This window comes from Maniola hyperantus, chromosome 22 (assembly GCF_902806685.2).
Source record: "Maniola hyperantus chromosome 22, iAphHyp1.2, whole genome shotgun sequence".
NCBI classification, from domain to species: domain Eukaryota; kingdom Metazoa; phylum Arthropoda; class Insecta; order Lepidoptera; family Nymphalidae; genus Maniola; species Maniola hyperantus.
In genome coordinates, this window is record NC_048557.2 from 9,638,749 (window position 1) to 9,660,728 (window position 21,980).

Here is a 21,980-nt window from a genome sequence, read left to right on the forward strand (position 1 = left end):
TATCATATTTATGGGTACGTAAGAGAGAGGGCGCTATACAAAATTATCCGCGGAATGAAGTTAATATAGCAGCGCTATCTCCGTTCGGCTTTATCATTTGTATGGGTACGTAAGAGAGGGGGCGCTATACTAAATTATCCGCGGAATGACATTAATATAGCGCTCTCTCTGTTTGGCTCTATCATTTGTATGGGTACGTAAGAGAGAGGGCGCTATACTAAATTATCCGCGGAATGAAATTAATATAGGTTTCAGGCATGCCGGTTTCCTCACGATGTTTTCTTTCACCGTTAAAGCAAGTGATATTTAATTAATTAAAACGCACATATCTCCGAAAAGTTAGAGGTGCGTGCCCGGGATCGAACCCCCGACCTCTGATTAGAAGGCGGACGTCCTAACCACTAGGCTATCACAGCTATATGGGTAGGGTAGGGCTCACAAATAAATTATTATGAATATTTATTTTCAGCTTGTGAACAAAACACACCGACTATGTCGTCGTTTCTGAGTGGCTTAGAATCATCGGGATGGCTCAAACATATAAAGTAAGTCAAACAGCCGATCCATAAATGCTCAATAGCTCAACAGTTCAAACTTCACCCGTTGCACTATTGTCGTACCTACTCCTAGCCCAAGCTTTACGTTTAGTTGGAGGGGAAAGGAGGAATATTAGTCATGATTAACATGCCTAATATTCTTTAAAAAAAAGCGTATATAATGAGTTTTCTCAGGCTTAACAAACAGTTGAAACGTGACAGCTTTATGTCTCTGACGTGACTCTTGACTCTAAATGTGTCTCGTTTTTACAAATAATGGCACGATTCCATTGTCTTTCTCTAAACTAAATTTAGAGTATCTGCATCCTTTTCTTTTAACAATGCTAAAAAGGGACAGAACATTAACTTTACATTTAAAGACTAAATTTTAGTGCACGCTACAAATTTAAACAGTGGGATCGCGACTGTGCGCTAAAATCACGGGTTTTACCATCTAAAAATTAAATTTAAATATGTCAACCTGCGTCTGTCCTTTTCATATTACATTAGTAAGAAGAGGATGCGAATACTCTAAAATTAGGTTGTGCTCAGAATCAGTACCAACGTTAAGTTGCTTTCCTGGTACTTAATTAATGTAAACTACAGTTTGTGACATATTGAAACGCCTCTGACCTTGTATTTACCTGCGCTGGCTGACTTATCGATATATGGCTAGAGTATATGCAATGTCCAGAAGAGGTGAAGGGATATATGAGAGTGAGGGAATAGAAAGTACTCACCCACAGGTCACGGTCGCATATCACTGTTTCATTTCCTCCCAATCGAAGTGAAAAGCAGTTTATAACTCTGTCATAAAACCCATTTTATCCTCGACTTAAATATCTCGGACAAAATGACTTGTTTTATGCCCTTGTTGTATAATCTACTATTTCACTTCTCATGCTCGTAAAGTTCTTCTTTATGCCGGGTGTAAGCTGCTTTTTATGCTCTCGTACATCTGCAGGTACTTAATGTAAACTGTTGGTGTCACGTTATAAATTCTCCAATTTTAAACTTGCGCAGTAGGTGATATATATCACTCTACATAATATTTGAGGTTCCTCCGATCTTGTACCTGCGCAGTGGGTATCGATGTATGCCTCGAGCATATGTAACGATCAGAAGAGGTGAAGTGTGATATTGAGCTCACCTACAGGTCCCACCCACATCACTGTATCATTTCCTCGCAATCGAAGTCAAAAGCAGGAGTGTACAACTAAGTCATAAATTTTCCCATTTTACCCTCGACTTAAATATCTGCCCTCCCTTTCGGCTCTGGTAGATAAGCTATATATCTCTGATAAAATGGCTTGTTTTATGCCCTTGTTGTACAATCTACTATTGCCGACAAATTTTTAAAAATAAAGTAAAACACAATTTTTTTAGGTCTATACTCGATACATCATGGTGGATAGCGACTGCCATAGAGAGCGGCGTGAGTGTGTGCGTGCATTGTAGCGACGGCTGGGACCGCACTGCGCAAGTGTGCTCGCTCGCGGCGATCTGTCTCGAGCCTCACTACAGGACTATTAATGGCTACCAGGTACATGTTATAACGACTCTAAGGCTGACTACATGTGTTTGAAAATTTATAATAAAATTCCAGACCATATCAAAAAAATTGAGAATAATATAGTGTTCATCAATGAATGCATTGATGAAAAAAATTTCTAATCGAAGAAGCCTTTTACAAAATTAATGACTATCTACTTGACGATTAATAAGCGCCGTCTCCCTACTAAAATTGCTGTGCCCCAACGGGGTTTCAATATTGTAATTATAAAAATAATTGTTTAATTTAATAATTTATATAATCAATATTGGAATGCATAAATAATAAATAATAAATGAAAGTAAATGATCTAAATAATAAATGAAAATAAATGATCTAATGACTTAAGATTGAGTTAAAACGAGACAGATTTATGTGGGAGATATAGCTTTGTCTCGTTTTAACCCTGTCTTAAGGCTGAGTTAAGTCAGAGTGCGCTCTATAGATTCACCCTAAGAGGCGTAGTACTACTCGTTTGATGGTTATTAGGAGGATTACTAGAAATGCGAAAGTGTGTCTGTCTGTTTGTTACCTATTCACTCATCCGCTTAACCGGTTTTGACGAAATTTGGTGCAGTTCTAATTACTGTCTAAAGACGGATTTAGGCTACTTTTAACCCTGAAATATCAAAGAAAACGGGATTTTGAAATAAAACCCTGAATCCACGCGGATGAGTGCGTGTTGCGTGTATCTTCTAATTATTTATTACTAACTTTTCGTCTACCATGGATGGCATAACAGTGAGATCATATTTTATCGTTTTTATTTACAAATGTATTGAAAAACGTTTTAAAATACACACGTCTTTTATCATTAAAGCGCTTGCAAAAATCACACGTCTGCGCCGGAATTTGCGCCTCGACTATAATTTTCTACTTTGCGCACTTGTGATATAATTGACATTTTTCCGCATTTCAGGCCCTAATCGAGAAAGACTGGCTGTCGTTCGGTCATAAGTTCACGGCGCGCTGCGGGCACGTGGCGTGCGACAGTCGCGAGCGCTCGCCCGTCTTCACGCAACTGCTCGACTGCACGTGGCAACTGCTCAGGCAGGCGCCGGAGGTGTGTACGGACCTTTATCACAAATGAGAAAGACTGGATATAGTTCGGCCACAAGTACCTAGGTGAAAAGTGAATAGGCATCTTCCACGCAGGCGCGCTCCATCCTAGGCTGCATCATCACTCGCCAGCAGGTGTAATAGCTGCCAAGCGCTTATATATAAATTAAAAAATCATCATCATCATCATCAACCAATAGACGTCCACTGCTGGACGTAGGTCTTGTAGGGACTTCCACACGCCACGGTCTTGTGCCGCCTGGATCCAGCGGCTCCCTGCGACTCGTCTGATGTCGTCTGTCCACCTAGTGGGGGGTCTTCCAACGCTGCGTCTTCCGGTGCGAGGTCGCCATTCCAGCACCTTGGGACCCCAACGTCTATCGGTTGTACGAACTATGTGCCCTGCCCAATGCCACTGCAGCTTCGCAACCCGTTGAGCTATGTAATTTGTGTAGATAAATGAATGAATGAAATATGCTTTATTGTACACCAAAAGTTAAAACTTTAAAAAACAAGTATGCGTACAAAATGACTACTCACGCGCCATTTTAACTTTATGTTTCAAAGAAATTGTCATATCAAAAGTACGATCTTAGTCCTTATTTTAAAGGTGAATCGGACTTTTGACATGACAGTCGACCCCATACAGTTACAATGGCGCGTGAAAAGTCATTTTGTACGGACTATAAGTACCAAATTGGCAGCCTTATCGCTAATAATATAAGAACCTTAAGAACTGATTTAAAAATAATCTAAATCTAAATATATAAAATGAAAAGGTGACTGACTGACTGACTGACTGACTGACTGACTGATCTATCAACGTACAGCTGAAACTACTGGACGGATCGGGCTGAAATTTGGCATGCAGGTAGCTATTGTGACGTAGGCAGTGGCGTGCAGGTCATAGAGGCATAAAAGCACTGCTTACCCTACCATTAGACATGTTCAAACTTATATGAAAGACTTTACAAAAAAAAAACTTACATAATTCATGTTAAATAATATTGTTAGTATAACATTATTTAAAAAATAATACATAAAATAATTATTATTAAATAATAATATTAATATTACACACACCTCTTCTTCAAAAACTCGCGCACGCCCGTTCAAAACGATCACGAGCGGTCGCGATTGTGATTGCGCGGTCGACATCGGACGAAAAAGCTGAGGACCGAAATGCTTACGGCTTACAAGAAAACGTTTATATGTGTGACACAATTCACCTCGAAATCTGTTAATGTGTGCGTCAAATGACCCGTCGTTAACGGGCCCAAATAAGCAGTACTTCTGTCCAATCACAAGAGAGAAATTTGTATCAGACATATTGTTTTGAAAACCGCGCGTGATTTAAATTCGTAAGTTTATGTAAACAAATGAGTATTTTATCTATTGCTATAAAAACTATATTTATTATGATTCTCTACTTTTTCAATGTTGTTAATTTATTGATATTATTTTATTTTCCATAAATTTAAGTACGTTTTAAATTCTAAGAAATTATAAAGTTTGTTTTTTGATTTTGTATTTTCGCGCCGTCTCCGGCGAAGTGCGCGCTGCGCGGCGCGCGCTTTCTGTTGTCAGTTTGGCACTCGAGCTGTTTTCAAGAAAGTTTGTTTGTTTTGATCGACAACAAGAATAGTTTTCTTTGTAAAAAGTGAATATTACTTGCAGGTTATGTGTGTGAGATCTTATTAGTGTACCTAGTGATAACAGAATGATTAAATTGGTATTGTTCGCTAATCAATTTAACAAGCGTTGGAAATGTTGAGGTTATTATATCTCCGGTTCAGAACTTTTTCGAATCTAGGTAAGTAAGTGATAAATATAATCAATTTAGGGTTTGTTTTATATACTATACACGATCGTTACCACAATAATCAAAATATTCTGACGTAGATTTACCGAGTCGATTTAATTAGAATTCCATAAATTAGTGTAGCCTACCTAAACAACTAACTACTCCTTATAATTAACAATCTGATTTTCTTTTTTAAAATGAACTATTGTGTTTACTTAAGGACTTGTACCTATATTTACCTATTAATTTAACTACCTCATTTTTAGGGTTCCGTACCTTAAAAGAAAAAACGTAACCCTTATAGGATCACTTTGTTGTCTGTTTGTCTGTCAAGAAACCTACAGGGTACTTCCCGTTGACCTAGAATCATGAAATTTGGTAGGTAGGTGGGTCTTATAGCTGGTATTAGGGGAAAAATCTGAAAAACGTGAATTTGTGGTTACATCACACAAAAAAAATTAAATTGTGGCCATAAACTAAATAATTAGTATTTTCAATTATCAAAGTAAGATATCTATATCAAGTGGGGTATCATATAAAAGGGGACCTGTGCATTCTCAAACAGATTTTTATTAATTTTTATGCATCATAGTTTTTGAATTATCGTGCAAAATGTCGAAAAATTGTGACTGCAGTACGGAACCCTTATTGCGCGAGCCTGACTCGCACTTGGCCGCTTTTTAGGGTTTATTAATGTCACTCTGCTGTCTTTCTATCCGTCTGTCATGGGTCCCTAGCTCCTAGACGAAATGAGTTACAATCCTGAAATTTTGGTATTTGGTGTAGAATGTTTAATTTTTTTTTATTTTTTTAATGCCTACCCTAGCTTCAAACCTTGTGACCGCCACTGGACGTAGGCATACGCTAAGAAAGGATTTTTGAAAATTCAACCCCTAAGGGGGTGAAATAGCGGTTTGAAATTTGTGTAGTCCACGCGGACGAAGTCGCGAGCATAAGCTAGTAATATATAAAAAGAAAAGGGGGTTCACCTTGGATGAATGATTACTATCTCTATGGGGCTCACTGACTGATCTATCAACGCACAGCTCAAACTACTGGACAGATCGGGCTGAAATTTGGCATGCAGATAGCTTTCATGACGTAGACATCCGTTAAGAAAGATTTCCCTACTCAGAATAAATACCTTTAGAAGTAAACCTATTGTGACACGCTGTTAGAGCGAGATAGCTAAATGCATTTAAGCTCTTATTAGAACGTGACAAAATGATTGTGTTTTGTCCTTATCACCGTGGCCACTTTTTTGTCAAGTTACTCTGTACGTTATTAAGTCTGTCTGTTATTAATTATTCTGTTATTAAGTTAATCTATACTCTTAATCTGTTAAGTTAGTGCATGTTAGTTTATAAGTAAAGTTTCACCTGTAATTGACGACCATACTGTTTATTGTATATATTTAAATGTGCGGTCTTTTATGTATGGAAGTTGTCGGTGTTAAATAAATTAAAAAAAAAAAGTAGTTAAAATAGAGGTTTGAAATTTGTATAGTCCATGCGGCCGAAGTCGTGGGCATAAGCTAGTGTAAATAGAAGGGCTGATCCAAAAATAATGAAACTCTTTGTTGGCAGGCATTCCAGTTCAACGAGAGGTTCCTGCTGACGCTACACGACCACGCGCACGCGTGCCAGTACGGAACCTTTATTGGCAACTGTGAGAAAGACAGGCGGGACCTTAGGTAAAACCTTAATCTAAATGTATAAAAGGAAAAGGTGACTGACTGACTGATCTATCAACGCACAGCTCAAACTACTAGACGGATCGGGCTGAAATTTGGCATACACATAGCTATTATGGCGTAGGCATCCTCTAAGAAAGAATTTTTGAAAATTCAACCCTTAAGGGGGTGAAATAGGGGTTTGAAATTTGTGTAGTCCACGCGGACGAAGTCGCGAGCATAAGCTAGTAATTTTATAATAATGTCATGACAGGTTATCGGAACGCACGTTTTCGTTGTGGGGCTACATGGCCAGTCATCTCAACGAGTACAAGAACCCTCTCTACAATCCGAAGGCACACCCGGACGTGCTCAAACCAGACCTCAGTCCTCAGAGTATCAGGTATGTTAACTTCACAAATCTTTTTTTCATTTTATTCAGATACAAGTTAGCCCTTGACTGCAATCTCACCTTGGTGGTAAGTGATGATGCAGTCTAAGATGGAAGCGGGCTAACCTAGAAGGGGTATGGCAGGTTTTATTACACCCATGTCCCTTTGGTTTCTACACGGCATCGTACCGAAACGCTAAATCGCTTGGCGGCACGGCTTTGTCGGGAGGGTAGTAACTAGCCAGGGCCGAAGCTACCCACCAGACTAGGAAAAATTTAAAAAAATTAAAAATTAAAAAGAGCAACGCCGAGTTTCTTGCTGGTTCTTCTCGGTAGGAACGGCATTCCGAACCAGTGGTAAATTAAAACTAACTGACTATTCATAAGCACTTGTAAAAAGTTTACATGAATAAAAAACTTATTCTATTCTATTCATAATAAGTGGAAGTGATAAGGACAAAAATGGTCATTTCGTCACGTTCTAATAAGAGCTTAAATGCATTTAACTATATCGATCTAACAGTTAGAGTCACAAAAGAGCTACTTCTACAGGTAATTATTCTGAAGGTTAATTTATATTGTACTAGCTGAAGCCCGCGTGGAAAGAGGTTTTTAAAAATCCCGTGGGAACTCTTTAATTTTCCATGCAAAAAATCACATCAATCCATTGCACCGTTGCGACGTGATTGAAGGACAAACCAATAAACCAACAAACCAACTAACAAACACACTTTCACATTTATAATAAGGGTACTGACTATACGAATTACGAGAAAGACATCAGAATCGTAACCAGTAGGGCGATTTCGTAAAACCTGCATCAATCATTATTACAGTCTCAATTGTTGTGATTTGCTGAATTTGTGCTATTCTTGTTGCAACAATGCATTGTAGCCTATAGAGAGCGAGCGTCAACCAATCAGAGGTGATTGTGATCGTGACATTGTAGCTGTTATTTTACCGCAATCGCGCAGCCGTGACCCTACCGCGGTTGTTTGACAGCTACAATGTCATGATCGCAATCGTCTCTGATTGGTTAATGCTCGCTCACTATTGGCCATAATGCATTGTTGCAACAAGAATCGCACAAATTCAGCCAATCAGAACACTTGAGATTGTAATAATGATTGATGCAGGTTTTAGACAATCGCCCTACCGCTGTGAGTTGTCAATTTGTTGTCAGATTCTGGCGGGGGATGTACTGCCGGCACGAGAGCGGCGTCCACCCGAGGGAGTCTCTCGCCGACATCCTGCCGGCTGCCGTGGAACATTCCGGCGCTCTGACGCACCATATCGACTATCTCGCTAAGGTAAGCTCTTCTATATATTCTGGCGGGGGATGTACTGCCGGCACGAGAGCGGCGTCCACCCGAGGGAGTCTCTCGCCGACATCCTGCCGGCTGCCGTGGAACATTCCGGCGCTCTGACGCACCATATCGACTATCTCGCTAAGGTAAGCTCTTCTATATATTCTGGCGGGGGATGTACTGCCGGCACGAGAGCGGCGTCCACCCGAGGGAGTCTCTCGCCGACATCCTGCCGGCTGCCGTGGAACATTCCGGCGCTCTGACGCACCATATCGACTATCTCGCTAAGGTAAGCTCTTCTATATATTCTGGCGGGGGATGTACTGCCGGCACGAGAGCGGCGTCCACCCGAGGGAGTCTCTCGCCGACATCCTGCCGGCTGCCGTGGAACATTGGCGCGCGACGCGCGTACGTGCGGACGTGTCTCAGTGCGAGTTGATTACAATTTAAAAATATGGGTACTTCATGTAATGGATGCAGTGCTGTGATTTATGATATATTGTATATGGAGTGTGCACAAGAAAGCTGCAAGAAGATATACCACCTGAAATGCCTGGCTTTATCGGCGAAGCAGTTCGAGGAGTTCACGGAGGAGTATAAAGCTAATTGGAGATGCCCTGAGTGCATGCGAGCTGTCCCAAAAGGGAACAACTCTGATACACCGGTCCGAGGAAGCTTCATGAATAAGACGTTTACTCCGAGCAGCTGCTATGTCACCATGGAGCGTGGTAATCGTATCATCCTCGATGAAACTAGGATTGACACGGAAGATAAGATGCTTGAAGAGCTGAGGGAGTTCCGTGGGGACATAAAATATCAGCTCGAAGAGCAGAGGAAGGAATATAAACTACTTCTAGATAAATTTACTAAAGTGGAATACGAGTTGCAAGAGATGAAACAGTTTATGAGGGTAGTTATGGAAAAAGTTAGTACAGTTGATTTATTAAAATCTACAGTTAAATGTTCGTTAGACAGGGAGGAATGCCTCGAGACTGCTCTCAGTGAACAGAATCAGGGGAATAAGGAACAATCTCGCCCATATAAAGAGCCAGTGTTATCATTTGTGAACGCCGTTAAACAGCAGGCGGGTGAGAAAAAACACTGTATGGCCACGAAACAAGTGGGTGAAGTCATTGAAGGACAGAAAACTCAGAGAATCAGTACGGAAAAAATAACCGAAAGGCCGATGGAAGAGGATGAGAAAAACACAGAAAAAAATGGAACTTGGACATTAGTTAATAGAAGGAAAAGAAAATATCCTAATACCGAAGTAAAGAAGGGTGAAAGTTCGCAGAGTACGGAAATAAAAGGGATGGAAAAGAAGAAATTCTTACATGTTTGGCGGCTTCACAAGGACACCACTGTAGAAAATTTGGAAAAGTTTATTAAAGATAGAGTGAAGGAAGTACAGTTCAATGTAGAAAAAATAAAGCATAAAACAGAGAGAGACTACGCCTCATTCATCATAGGACTGCCAGAGAGTGAATACAATTATTTGTGTCAACCGGAAATTTGGCCTGTCAACGTAGAATTCTGTGAATGGGTGTGGTTTCGTAGGTCAGCCAACTACCCAAGATCAAATGACAAAAATTCCGAATAAATCTGTGGAAGTATATTACCAAAATGTGCGGGGACTGCGAACAAAATTAGATGAGTTTTATGCAGGCGTGGCATCCTCCAACGCAGATTTATTCGCAGTAACAGAAACAGGGTGTAACGAATCAATACATGACGCGGAAATAATTCCACCGGGATTTACAATTCTTAGATGCGACCGAGCGGACGGACGGAAGCAAGGCGGCGCGTTTCTCGTGGCCACACCGCGCTTGGAACTACGTCGAGTTCAAAGTGACGTCAACATTGACGCGCACACATTCGAACTGGTTGCCGCGACAGTGTATAGGCGCGAGCGTTTCTTGTTTTTACTGTGCGTAGTTTACATACCACCTAGTAGCAGCGAAAGTGAATACATGATATTGTTTAGGATAATTGAACAATATTGTAGTAACTATTCTGATATTGTAGTATTGGGAGACTTCAATTTGTATTCTTGTCCTTTGAGTATAAATAATTATTTTGAGTACTTTCAGACGTATTGTGGGTTCAGTCAGAGCAACGATGTAGGCAACTGTAATAATAGATGCCTGGACTTAGTTCTAAGTACGTTATCGGAGGGGGGCGGGGTCGGCGTGCGCGCGGCGACCGCGCCGCTTGTGCCGGTGGACACGCATCACCCACCGCTCGAGGTGGCGGTCACACTGCGCTCGTGCCGACTAACCCTTAGCCGCGACCACGAATCGGAATCACCTGTGATTACCGCGCGTACACCTACGGGTTGGAACTTTTATAAAGCTGACTTCCTTTCATTATATTCAGCGATTGCAACCACGGACTGGACTCCGATGTATGAGTTAGACTTGGATAATAGTTTGAGTTATTTTTATCATACTATTAATTCTATTATCGATGACTGCGTTCCAAAAAAAAAGCGAAGTCCGGCTACCCCGAGGTACGTTTATCCCGAGTGGTACACGGTTGAAATAATTCGCAACATAAAATTAAAAGCTGACCTTCACCGACGATATAAGGCGAGCAAATCGTCCAACGATTACGAAGCGTTCGCTCAGTGTAGGGCAAATGTAAAACGCATGATAGCTCGTGCGCAAGAAGACTATGAGCAGCGGGCTCAAAATGAGCTCTCTAGGGACCCATTGTCGTTCTGGAATTACACTAAGTCGAAAAGAGGTTCTAGAGGTCCGCAAAAAATTTTAAAAGATGGGGTCTTGTTAAGTGCTGAGCAATGCGCTTTCGAGTTTGCGAACTATTTTCAGTCAGTCTATAGGACAGAGCGAGCCGATCTGAATGTGAGCGCGGCGATAGCGGCAGCGGGGGGAGAGAATGGAGCGGCGCGTGTCCACCTGGACCGTCTGTCTATTGATGAAGTGAGACAGGCGCTTAAACAACTTAAGCCCAAGAAGTCTGCGGGGCCGGATGGTATACCTCCTTACATTCTTAGAGATTGCCGGTCAGTGCTAGCGGAACCGTTACTGTATATATATAACCAGTGTCTGAATGCAGCCGTGTTTCCCGACACTTGGAAGATAACTCGGGTTGTTCCAGTACCGAAAGGAGGATCTGGGACACAGTTGGACGGATACAGGCCAGTCGCCGTGTTGTCGACTCCTGCAAAAGTTTTGGAGTCGGCTATTCACAAGAGCATATACAAGCAGGTAAGCGCGCAGCTCTCGGACGCTCAGCATGGGTTCCGCCCGGCAAGAAGCACGACTAGCAATCTCCTTAGCTACATGTCCAGTGTTGTGCCAGCGGTTGACAGGGGGAGCCAGACTGATGCTGCTTACTTCGATTTTCGAAAAGCCTTCGATCTAGTCGATAATGATGTCTTGCTTAAAAAGTTAGCAGGCGTCGAGTTCACCCCACATTTATTATATTTTTTTGCCAGTTACATGAGGGACAGGCAACAATATGTCGAATACAGAGGGCATAAGTCCCAACCGTATTGCACAAGATCCGGGGTAAGTCAGGGCAGCAACTTGGGACCTTTGCAGTTTATCATAATGATAAATGATCTGCCGAGAGTAGTCAGGGAAGCAAAATGCTTGCTATTTGCGGACGACCTCAAGCTCTCTGTAGGAGTGACTGAAAAGGCTGACTGTGCAAGGCTGCAGAGGGATATCGACAGAGTGGTAAGATGGAGCGAGGATAACCTCTTGCAGTTCAATATCTCAAAGTGTGCAGTCATCAGTTTTTCTCGTTCACATGCTCCAATCCTAAATCAATATAAAATCAACGGGATGCCAATGTCGAGGGTTGTAGAGGTAAGGGACTTGGGGGTTAGTCTGAACACTGAGCTAACGTTTCGTTCTCATATAATTAAATGTTGTAAAAAAGCATATCGAAATTTAGGCTTTATACTTCGCACGGTTCGCGGTTTTAGTAATATGAAGGCTGTCGTTGCCTTATACAATGCGCTTGTAAGAAGCCAATTAGAAGGTAATGCAGTCATCTGGGCTCCTCATGAAACCAAATATTGTATGATGTTGGAGAGGGTACAGAACAAGTTTGTCAGGTACTTGTATATGAGGCTGTATGGGGTATATCCATATTATCCTCTAATGTACCCAACATTGTTTGTTCTAGGGATGGTAGGATATAACGAGCTGAGGGTAAGGAGGGAACTTGCGCTCGTTACATATATCTTCAAGATATTGAGAGGGAAGGTTTGCGATGCAGACATATTGGCGCAGGTTAGTCTGTGTGCCCCGGAGAGGTACGTGGAGCGGAGACGCCGGCCGCCGCTGCTGGCCGTGCCGTACGGGCGTACCAACTTGCTCAGGCAGGCGCCGCTGACGCGCGCACTCCGCACCCTTAACTTAATAGCCGAAATAATAGATATTTTTTGTTGCTCTCTGACTGAGCTCACAAGGATAGCAATGTGGATTATAAGTTATTCATAAGATAGCAGATTAAGTAGTAGATTAATAATTTTATTATCGTTGTAAATAATTTATTTTTTAATTTTAAGTATAATTGTTAATAGGTATAAGATAGATTAGAGTGCACTGTCGCATTAGGACTACCCTGTAAGGACAGTGCACATTATGGTATAAACAAAAAAAATAAAAAAAATAAAAAAAAAATAAACATTCCGGCGCCCTGACTCACCATATCGACTATCTCGCTAAGGTAAGCTCTTCTATATATTCTGGCGGGGGATGTACTGCCGGCACGAGAGCGGCGTCCACCCGAGGGAGTCTCTCGCCGACATCCTGCCGGCTGCCGTGGAACATTCCGGCGCTCTGACGCACCATATCGACTATCTCGCTAAGGTAAGCTCTTCTATATATTCTGGCGGGGGATGTACTGCCGGCACGAGAGCGGCGTCCACCCGAGGGAGTCTCTCGCCGACATCCTGCCGGCTGCCGTGGAACATTCCGGCGCTCTGACGCACCATATCGACTATCTCGCTAAGGTAAGCTCTTCTATATATTCTGGCGGGGGATGTACTGCCGGCACGAGAGCGGCGTCCACCCGAGGGAGTCTCTCGCCGACATCCTGCCGGCTGCCGTGGAACATTCCGGCGCCCTGACTCACCATATCGACTATCTCGCTAAGGTAAGCTCTTCTATATATTCTGGCGGGGGATGTACTGCCGGCACGAGAGCGGCGTCCACCCGAGGGAGTCTCTCGCCGACATCCTGCCGGCTGCCGTGGAACATTCCGGCGCTCTGACGCACCATATCGACTATCTCGCTAAGGTAAGCTCTTCTATATATTCTGGCGGGGGATGTACTGCCGGCACGAGAGCGGCGTCCACCCGAGGGAGTCTCTCGCCGACATCCTGCCGGCTGCCGTGGAACATTCCGGCGCTCTGACTCACCATATCGACTATCTCGCTAAGGTAAGCTCTTCTATACATAGTATAAAACAAAGTCGCATGCCACTGCCTATGCCTATGTAGCACAGATATGTCCAGATATGCAACTAGCGTGGCCCCCTCAGTCCCTCTCGCTCTAGCAGAGGTACTTACTTGTGAAATGTTATTCCGTCTAATTATTTACGTTCGCTTCGGCTATTGTAGCTTAGTATACTGCAACCCACCATTGCACAATAACTTGAAAAACAACAAAACGAATCAATTATTTATTTACAACTGGACTGAAGACCTTAAGAAGATAGCGGGAAGTGGGTGGATGAGGAAGGCGGAGGATCGTGTGTGGTGGCGTGCTCTTGGGAAGGCCTATGTCCAGCAGTGGACGCAAATAGGCTGATTGATTGATGATTGATTTATTTACAATACTTGAGTCAACATAACCTCACTTCACGTTGTTTGCCAAAATCTCACGTACAAATACATTTTGGCAAACAAAAAAAAGTGGCCACGGTGATAAGGACAAAACACGGACAAATTTTGTCACGTTCTAATAAGAGTTTAAATGCATTTAGCTATCTCGCTCTAACAGTAAGTGTCACAATAGGGCTACTTCTAATAGTTCTTGTTCTGAGCTATGTAGGTATAAGTCCTGCAAATTGCTAATGCGCGTGGCCGCACTTTGATTGACGTCAGCCATTACGTCAGCACTAGACTGAAGTTTTGAGCTGATGGTTTATTTTATTTCGGCTGACGTCAAAATTACGTCATTTCGATGTAAATGAGACATGGTTCCAGCGCAATAGCATTTTGCGGGACACGCTTAGATTTTAAGATACTTTTCTTATCGTTATCTTTTTATTATATTGCAAACCCCTATTTCACCACCTTAGGGGTTGAATTTTCAAAAATGCTTTTTTAGCGGACGCCTACGTCATAATAGCTATCTGCATGCCAAATTTCACCCCAATCCGTCTAGTAGTTTCAGCTGTTTGATAGATCAGTTAGCCAGTCACCTTTTCCTTTTATATACCTATTTAAATTATTTGCAGGAATAAATCGATTGTTGTTTTTTCCAGAGGATATCAACTTTCAAAAGTCTTTTGTCCGGACGCAAGGCGGACAAAAGCCTGGAGTCCACAGTAGTCAACTACCAGAACGGAAGTGAAGACGCTGTGGACATAGACACCAAAGTTCAGGCTCTACAGATTGATAATAAGTAGGTATACAATGATTGTTTGCAAAAATCTGTTCACTATAGGAGAATCTACAGAGACCTCAAGAGTACGCATGTACAAGGCCGGTAACGTCCATACTAATATTTGTTAGCTCACGGTTCTGTATTTGCGTTTTTACTTTAAGATTCACACTTATTACCGTTAAACCAATAAAACTACGATAACCTTTAAAAACAGTGTGTTATATTTTCTGAAAATCACGTTGTACAAGTCACTGACAGTGTCACATAGACTAATGTCAATCGCTGCGAGTTAATATCCTAGATTTCATGGACAGCGACATCTATGAACAACATATCTAAACATTCCGCCCACCAAGGACTTGTCCTTCAATATAACGTTAAACAAAAAGTAAAACTTAACCAAAAAAGAGTGAGCAGAATAGTAATTGTTACAATCTCAAACAAAGTTAAACTGAATCTAAATAAACTTTTAAACAATAATATCAATATTGATAGTAATAGTACAAACAATAGTACAAACAAAGCAACAATATAAAAAGAAAAAGTAAGTAAATCAGTCAACAAAATATTTAGCGAAATTAAACGTTTGATAAGAACTTAAACTAAATTATAACTACAGCACCGCCCACCGTGAGAATATATTACATTGCACTTTTAGTGAGAACACAAATCTTATTTAGTGGACGTTTGTAACATCCGTTCTTACATTTGACAGTTACAACACGGGTTAGCATATCACGACCGGGGTGCTTGGCTATGATTTTACCTAATAACCATTTAGATGGTGGCAAAAAATCATCTCTTAATACGACAATATCATTTACATCAGGTTCTGGTTTCTTAGAATTCCATTTATATCTATGACTTAAGTTTAACAAATATTCTTTTGACCATCTCTTCCAAAATTCATTTACCATTTTTTGTGTTACATTCCAACGTTCAATACCAGATATGTTTTTATTACAATAATTAACATCACTAACGTTAAGTAATGGTTCACCTACTAAGAAATGGCCTGGTGTCAAGGGCAGTGGATCATTAGGATCGTCGCTAAGGACAGACAAAGGACGTGAATTTAAGCAAGCTTCGATTTGAGTCAGTGCTGTCGACAGCTCTTCGTAAGTTAATGTGCTATCACCGATAACTTTCTTTAAATGTGTCTTAACTGACCTTACACCAGCCTCCCACAGTCCTCCGAAATTTGGCGATTGAGGGGGTATAAAGTGCCATCGTGTGTTTTCTAAAGTCAATAAATGTGCAATTTCACGTGGAAGTTCAGATTTGGCATCGTTAAGCATAGCTTGTAGCTCCTTGTTTGCCTTGACAAAGTTCGAGCCATTGTCACTGTGTAAATCCTGACAATGGCCGCGCCTCGATGTGAAACGTCGAAAGGCTGCGATAAAACCTTTAGCACTTAGATCAGTAACTGCTTCTAGGTGTATGGCACGTGTTACCATACAAACAAATAAGCAGATGTAGCCTTTATATGATTTTGATCCGCGTCCAGGAGAAAAACGTATATTAATAGGTCCTGCGTAGTCAACGCCTGCTGATTTGAAAGGTTTGCTTGGTTTTAACCTCGCTTCTGGAAGTTGACCCATCAATTGATTTGTAACCTTAGAATGTCTCAAACACACTACGCATTTTCTGAAATGTTTCTTTACTTGGTCTCTTGCTCTAATAATCCAATATTTTGTGCGTAAATGATTAAGCATGAGTTGTGGCCCACCATGCATAGTTTTGGTGTGAGCATCAGCAACTAATAACTGAGTAAGATGACTCTTACTCGGCATAATTATAGGGTGTCTCTCATCAAAACTTGCACTGGCATGTTCAATACGTCCACCAACTCTTACAATCCCGTTTTGATCACAAAAGGGGTGAAGAGTGTAAAGTAAACTCCCTTTTGTTAGATGTCCTTTTGTCTTTAACTTCTTTAACTCATCACCAAACTCTAAATTCTGAACTTGTTTAATACACATTTGTAGCGTTTTCTCTAATTCATTAACTGTAATGTAATTTGGTAATATTTCGCGTTCATTCTTCGGAAGATTATAATTTAAAAATCGTCTGCAATATGAAATCACTCTCAGCATTTTACCTAAACTGGAATATTTAGTCCATACAAAATCTTCTTCTTGATGAGTTAAGATAGTTAAAGATTTGGTTCTCTCTTCTTCATGTGTTTCTTCAATCTTAATTGTCTCTGTGTTAATAGTTGGTTCTGACAACCAGCTCGGTCCATTCCACCAGAGTGTATGATTTTTTAATTCGTCAGGCTTAAGGCCTCTTGACGCGCAATCTGCGGGATTCGCGTTCGTTGATACATATCTCCACTGATTATACTCCGTCATAGTTAAAATCTCTGATACTCGGTTACTCACGAATGTGGCCCATCGACAAGGTGGTCCTTTTAACCATGCCAGGACAACAGTAGAATCAGTCCAAGCGTGCAAATTTTCTTTTGGGATGTTCATCACCTGTGAGACTTCATGCAACAACTTAGCTGCGAGGACTGCTCCGCATAACTCCAACCTGGGTATAGATGATTCCTTGTCAATTGGTGCAACTTTTGTTTTAGCCGTCACTAAACTCACTTTAATGTCGTTTTCTTCGTTCTCAACTCTAATATACACCGCAGCTGCATAAGCAACTTGAGATGCATCTGAAAAAGCGTGTAATTCTGTTTTGCAACCTCGTTCGCTATTCAACCATCTTGGAATTAAAATGTCTTTTAAGTTCACTAAATCTTCTCTAAATTTAATCCATTCTGCTAATAAACCATCAGTAATTTCATCGTCCCATTCTAATTTTAATTTCCACAGTTTTTGTATAAAAATCTTGGCAGTAATAACCACTGGTGATATCCATCCAATCGGGTCGTATAGTCTCGCGATATCAGATAATACTTGCCGTTTCGTAATTGGCTGTTTAGATTCAGGTAAATTAACAGTGTATTCAAAATTGTCAGTTTCTCTGTTCCAACCAATGCCTAACACTTTCATCATATTGTCTACTTTAATTGGAACGAGTTGATCACTTCTGTGTTGTTCTTTGTCAATATATTTTAAAAATCTCGAATCATTACTACTCCACTTCTGCAATTGAAAACCACCAGAATTCATCAATTTGTTCATTTGTTCGTATATCTCTACAGCTTCTTCGAAACTGTCGCAGCCAGTCATCAAGTCATCAATATAATAGTCTTTCTTAGTTATTTCGGATGCAATTGGATAGTTTGACTGTTCAACATCCGCTAATTTTTGTAAAGTTTTTACCGCTAAGTAGGGTGCACATGCAGTACCAAAGGTCAAAGTTAATAGTTTAAAATGTTGTATAGGCTCATCAGGATTGTTTCTCCATAAAATTCTTTGGTAGTTAGCGTCTTCCTCAGTAACTCGGACTTGCCTGTACATTTTTACCAAATCAGCAATAATGCATACTCGAAATTTCCGCCATCTCATCAGAAGATGTCTCAGGTCTTGTTGAAGTTTAGGTCCAACTAGAAGGTCGTCATTAAGTGAAACGTTATTTACTCCTTTGGACGAAGCATTGTAAACCACTCGGACCTTCGTAGTGTCTTTATCTTCGCGCACTACCGCGTGATGTGGAAGATACACAGATTTAGGATTGTCAATGTCTTTCCCTTTGATTAGTGACATATGATTCAGAGTCAAATATTCTTGCATGACATTTTGGTACTCAATATATAGTTTCTCATCTTTTAGTAATCTCTTTTCTAAACTCAGTAGTTTTCTTGTAGCTATTTCTTTTGTTTGTCCATACTGGCTTCGTGGTTCTTCGTCTTTAAATGGTAGTTTTACTACGAATCTTCCTTCTTCATTTCTTGTTGTAGTTTTCTCATAAAGTTCTTCGCATTTAAGTTCTTCCTCCGTTAGCTTTTTTTCTAGGCTGTTTGGCTCATTCTCCATATCCCAGATTTTTCTTAAGAACTCGTCTTCTCTAATGTTGATGTGCATACTCGCAATTTCTCTTCTCGCTGAAGTTGTATCATGTGTCGCTCTTCCTGATATGACCCACCCAAGGATTGTATTTTGTGCTATAAGATTTCCTTGTGGATGCTTAATCATGTCATTGAGTAATACCTCTCCATATACATCAGCTCCTAGCAAAATGTCAATTTTGCCGGGTGTTGCAAATCCTGGATCAGCTAGTGTAAGGTTCTCTAATTCTAACCAATCAGGTGTGTGAATTGTACTTGTCGGTAACAGTGACGCAAGTGAACTCATAACGTACGCATTTACCTGAATTATGTTTTGTGGATTATGAAAGGACTCAATGACTAAAGAAGTCATGTGTTTAATTTTCACCTGTCCGTTCCCTATCCCTGACACCAAACCATTAATAGGTTCTCTTTTTAACCCAAGTAATTGTACCGTGGCTTCTGTTACAAAAGAAGCTTGTGATCCCTGATCAAGTAATGTTCTAAAAACTAATTTTGTTCCGCACTTAGATCTAGATTTAACAATTGCAGTAGCCAGTAAAACGTTATAGCTGTGTAACTCTCCTCTCGCAAAGTTAGCTACTACTCTGTTCTCTAGTGTAGTTGTATCTGAATTTTGTTGTTTGTTCTCCTCTCTCTGTGGCTCAGTCTGTTTGGTTATCATGTTGTTCGTGTTCCTCTCATGATTTTCTTTCTCAAAATGGAGTAACGAGTGATGTCTCCGTCTGCACCGTCTGCAAGATTTGATTTGTCTGCACCGGCTCACTGAATGTGTATTTGAAAGGCAATTGAAGCATAGCCCGTTCTCTTGTACATATTGCTGTCTCTCTCTCACTCCCTTCTGTCCAAACTCCTTGCAACTGAATATAAAGTGTGGTCCGTTACATAAGACACATATGGGTTGGTTTTCATTAGTTAGAGCGGCATGAAATGATTTTGTTTTTAAAGTAGGTCTATTAGAGCTTTGTTTCCCAGTATCCATCATTTCAAGGCTTCTAAAGCGAGATTCTAAAAATTCAACAAGGTGTGACCAAGTTGGTAATTCATCTCCGCACATGCTCTGTTGATGTTCCCATAACTTCCGCGACTCAATATCCATTTTAGAGACAACAAAGTACACTACAATAGCATCCCAATTACTTACATTTACTGCAATATTACTTAAACTTTTTAAACAGGATGATGTTGTATCTAATAACTGTTTCAGTGCAGCGGGCGACTCAGTAGTAATCTGTTTTTGTGAAAAAAAGGTTTTTAATATGGCATTACAGTTGAACCTTATATTGTTATATCGTTTAGTAAGCTGTTTCCATGCTTCTGCATAATTAAGCTCCGTTGTAGCAAAATTTCTTATTAATATTTCTGGTTCTCCGGACAGACTTGTTTTTAAATAGTGAAGTTTTTGTACCGCTGATATATTCTTATTGTTATGAATTAATGATGTGAAGATGTCATGGAAAGTTTGCCACTCATGGTACTTGCCAGTAAAAGTTGGTAAAGTGATTTTGGGCAACTTTATATCACAAAATGGGTCAGAGTTGTGCGCTACATCGGTTGACAATGATGAACTCTGTTTAGTATCACTTGAAACACCAGCAAGTGCCTCCTTTAGTGTGCATCTGTAGTTTGTATATAGTTCTTGGAACTGATCGAATTTATCAGAAGTAAAATATGATAAACTTTCCTTACCTTTTTTGTCAACAATGGAAATTAAATCTTTGTGACCTTTCTTGAATTCTACCCAGATATCTTCCAATATTTCCAATCTAGTTTCGATGTACGCTTGTTTAAGTCTTTCCTTTGGAGATTTTTTATAGTTATACTCCGCTTTTTGTAATTGTTTTAACAGTTCGTCTTGATTTGCTAGTAACGGATCCATGGTAAGTTTGCAAGTTACACTAAAACTTTTTGTTTCACAACAATTCCGGTTTCGGCACCAAATGTTAGCTCACGGTTCTGTATTTGCGTTTTTACTTTAAGATTCACACTTATTACCGTTAAACCAATAAAACTACGATAACCTTTAAAAACAGTGTGTTATATTTTCTGAAAATCACGTTGTACAAGTCACTGACAGTGTCACATAGACTAATGTCAATCGCTGCGAGTTAATATCCTAGATTTCATGGACAGCGACATCTATGAACAACATATCTAAACATATTATAAATGTGAAAGTGTGTCTATCTGTCTGTCTGTCTGTCTGCTAGCTTTTTACGGCCCACTAGTTCAACCGATTTTGATCAAATTTGTTACAGAGTTAGCTTACATCCCGGGGAAGGACATAGGCTACATTTTATCGCGGGAAATTAAAGAGTTCCCACGGGATTTTTGAAAACCTAATTCCACGCTTACGAAGTCGCTGGCATCATCTAGTTATCTATAAAAACTCCAGATAGACAAAATGATACAATATGTAACATGTGTATTTAAAAAAAACATCGTATCAGCAGTCCATAGAATTCGTTGGTGCGTCCCTCAAGCTACTTGACATTGGCGAAGTGCATTGTGCTGGTGTGGCACTAAAAAGCCACCAAACAAGAAAAAAAATAAAGAATTCGTTGGTATGTAATGAAAATGACGACCTCCCTGGCGCAGTGGTGAACGCTCTCTTAATAGTGGGAGGTGCCGGGTTCGATTCCTGGCAGGAATTTTGAATTTTATAATTTCTAAATTTCTGGTCTGGTCTGGTGGGAGGAGGAGGCAAAGCCGTACCGCCAAGCGATTTAGCGGTCCGGTACGATGCCGTGTAGAAACCAAAGGGGCAGGGTATGGGCTTAATAAAAACTGCCATACGCCTTCTAGGTTAGCCCGCTATCATCTTAGACTGCATCATCACTTACCATCAGCTGATATTGCAGTCAAGGGCTAACTTGTATCTGAATAAAAAAATAAAAAAATGAATGTTTTCAGATTACTGTACGAGTCTGGTGGGACTCTGTCGGAGTTGGAGTGCGCTAACCACGACCACCCACTGAAGGACGCGGGGGCTGCGCCACCGAAAGCGAACCAAATACCACTTATTACTGAGGTCATAGTTTTAGACAATGAACCAAAAGCTTAATTTGCTATAATCCGCTGAAACAGTTCGAATCTGTATGGTGC

General features: G+C 40.7%; 1 protein-coding gene across 1 annotated transcript in view; it reads left to right on the top strand.

Annotated features, from left to right (window-relative positions):
* Window positions 1-21,980, top strand: part of Mtmr6 (Myotubularin related protein 6) — a 91,930-nt gene that overhangs the window by 65,643 nt on the left and 4,307 nt on the right. The window contains exons 8-15 of the mRNA XM_069506320.1: window positions 470-545; window positions 1,923-2,079; window positions 3,008-3,151; window positions 6,538-6,644; window positions 6,898-7,026; window positions 8,198-8,324; window positions 14,790-14,929; window positions 21,789-21,906. Coding sequence (XP_069362421.1) covers window positions 470-545; window positions 1,923-2,079; window positions 3,008-3,151; window positions 6,538-6,644; window positions 6,898-7,026; window positions 8,198-8,324; window positions 14,790-14,929; window positions 21,789-21,906 — 998 coding nt within the window. The remainder of the gene's footprint in view (window positions 1-469; window positions 546-1,922; window positions 2,080-3,007; window positions 3,152-6,537; window positions 6,645-6,897; window positions 7,027-8,197; window positions 8,325-14,789; window positions 14,930-21,788; window positions 21,907-21,980) is intronic.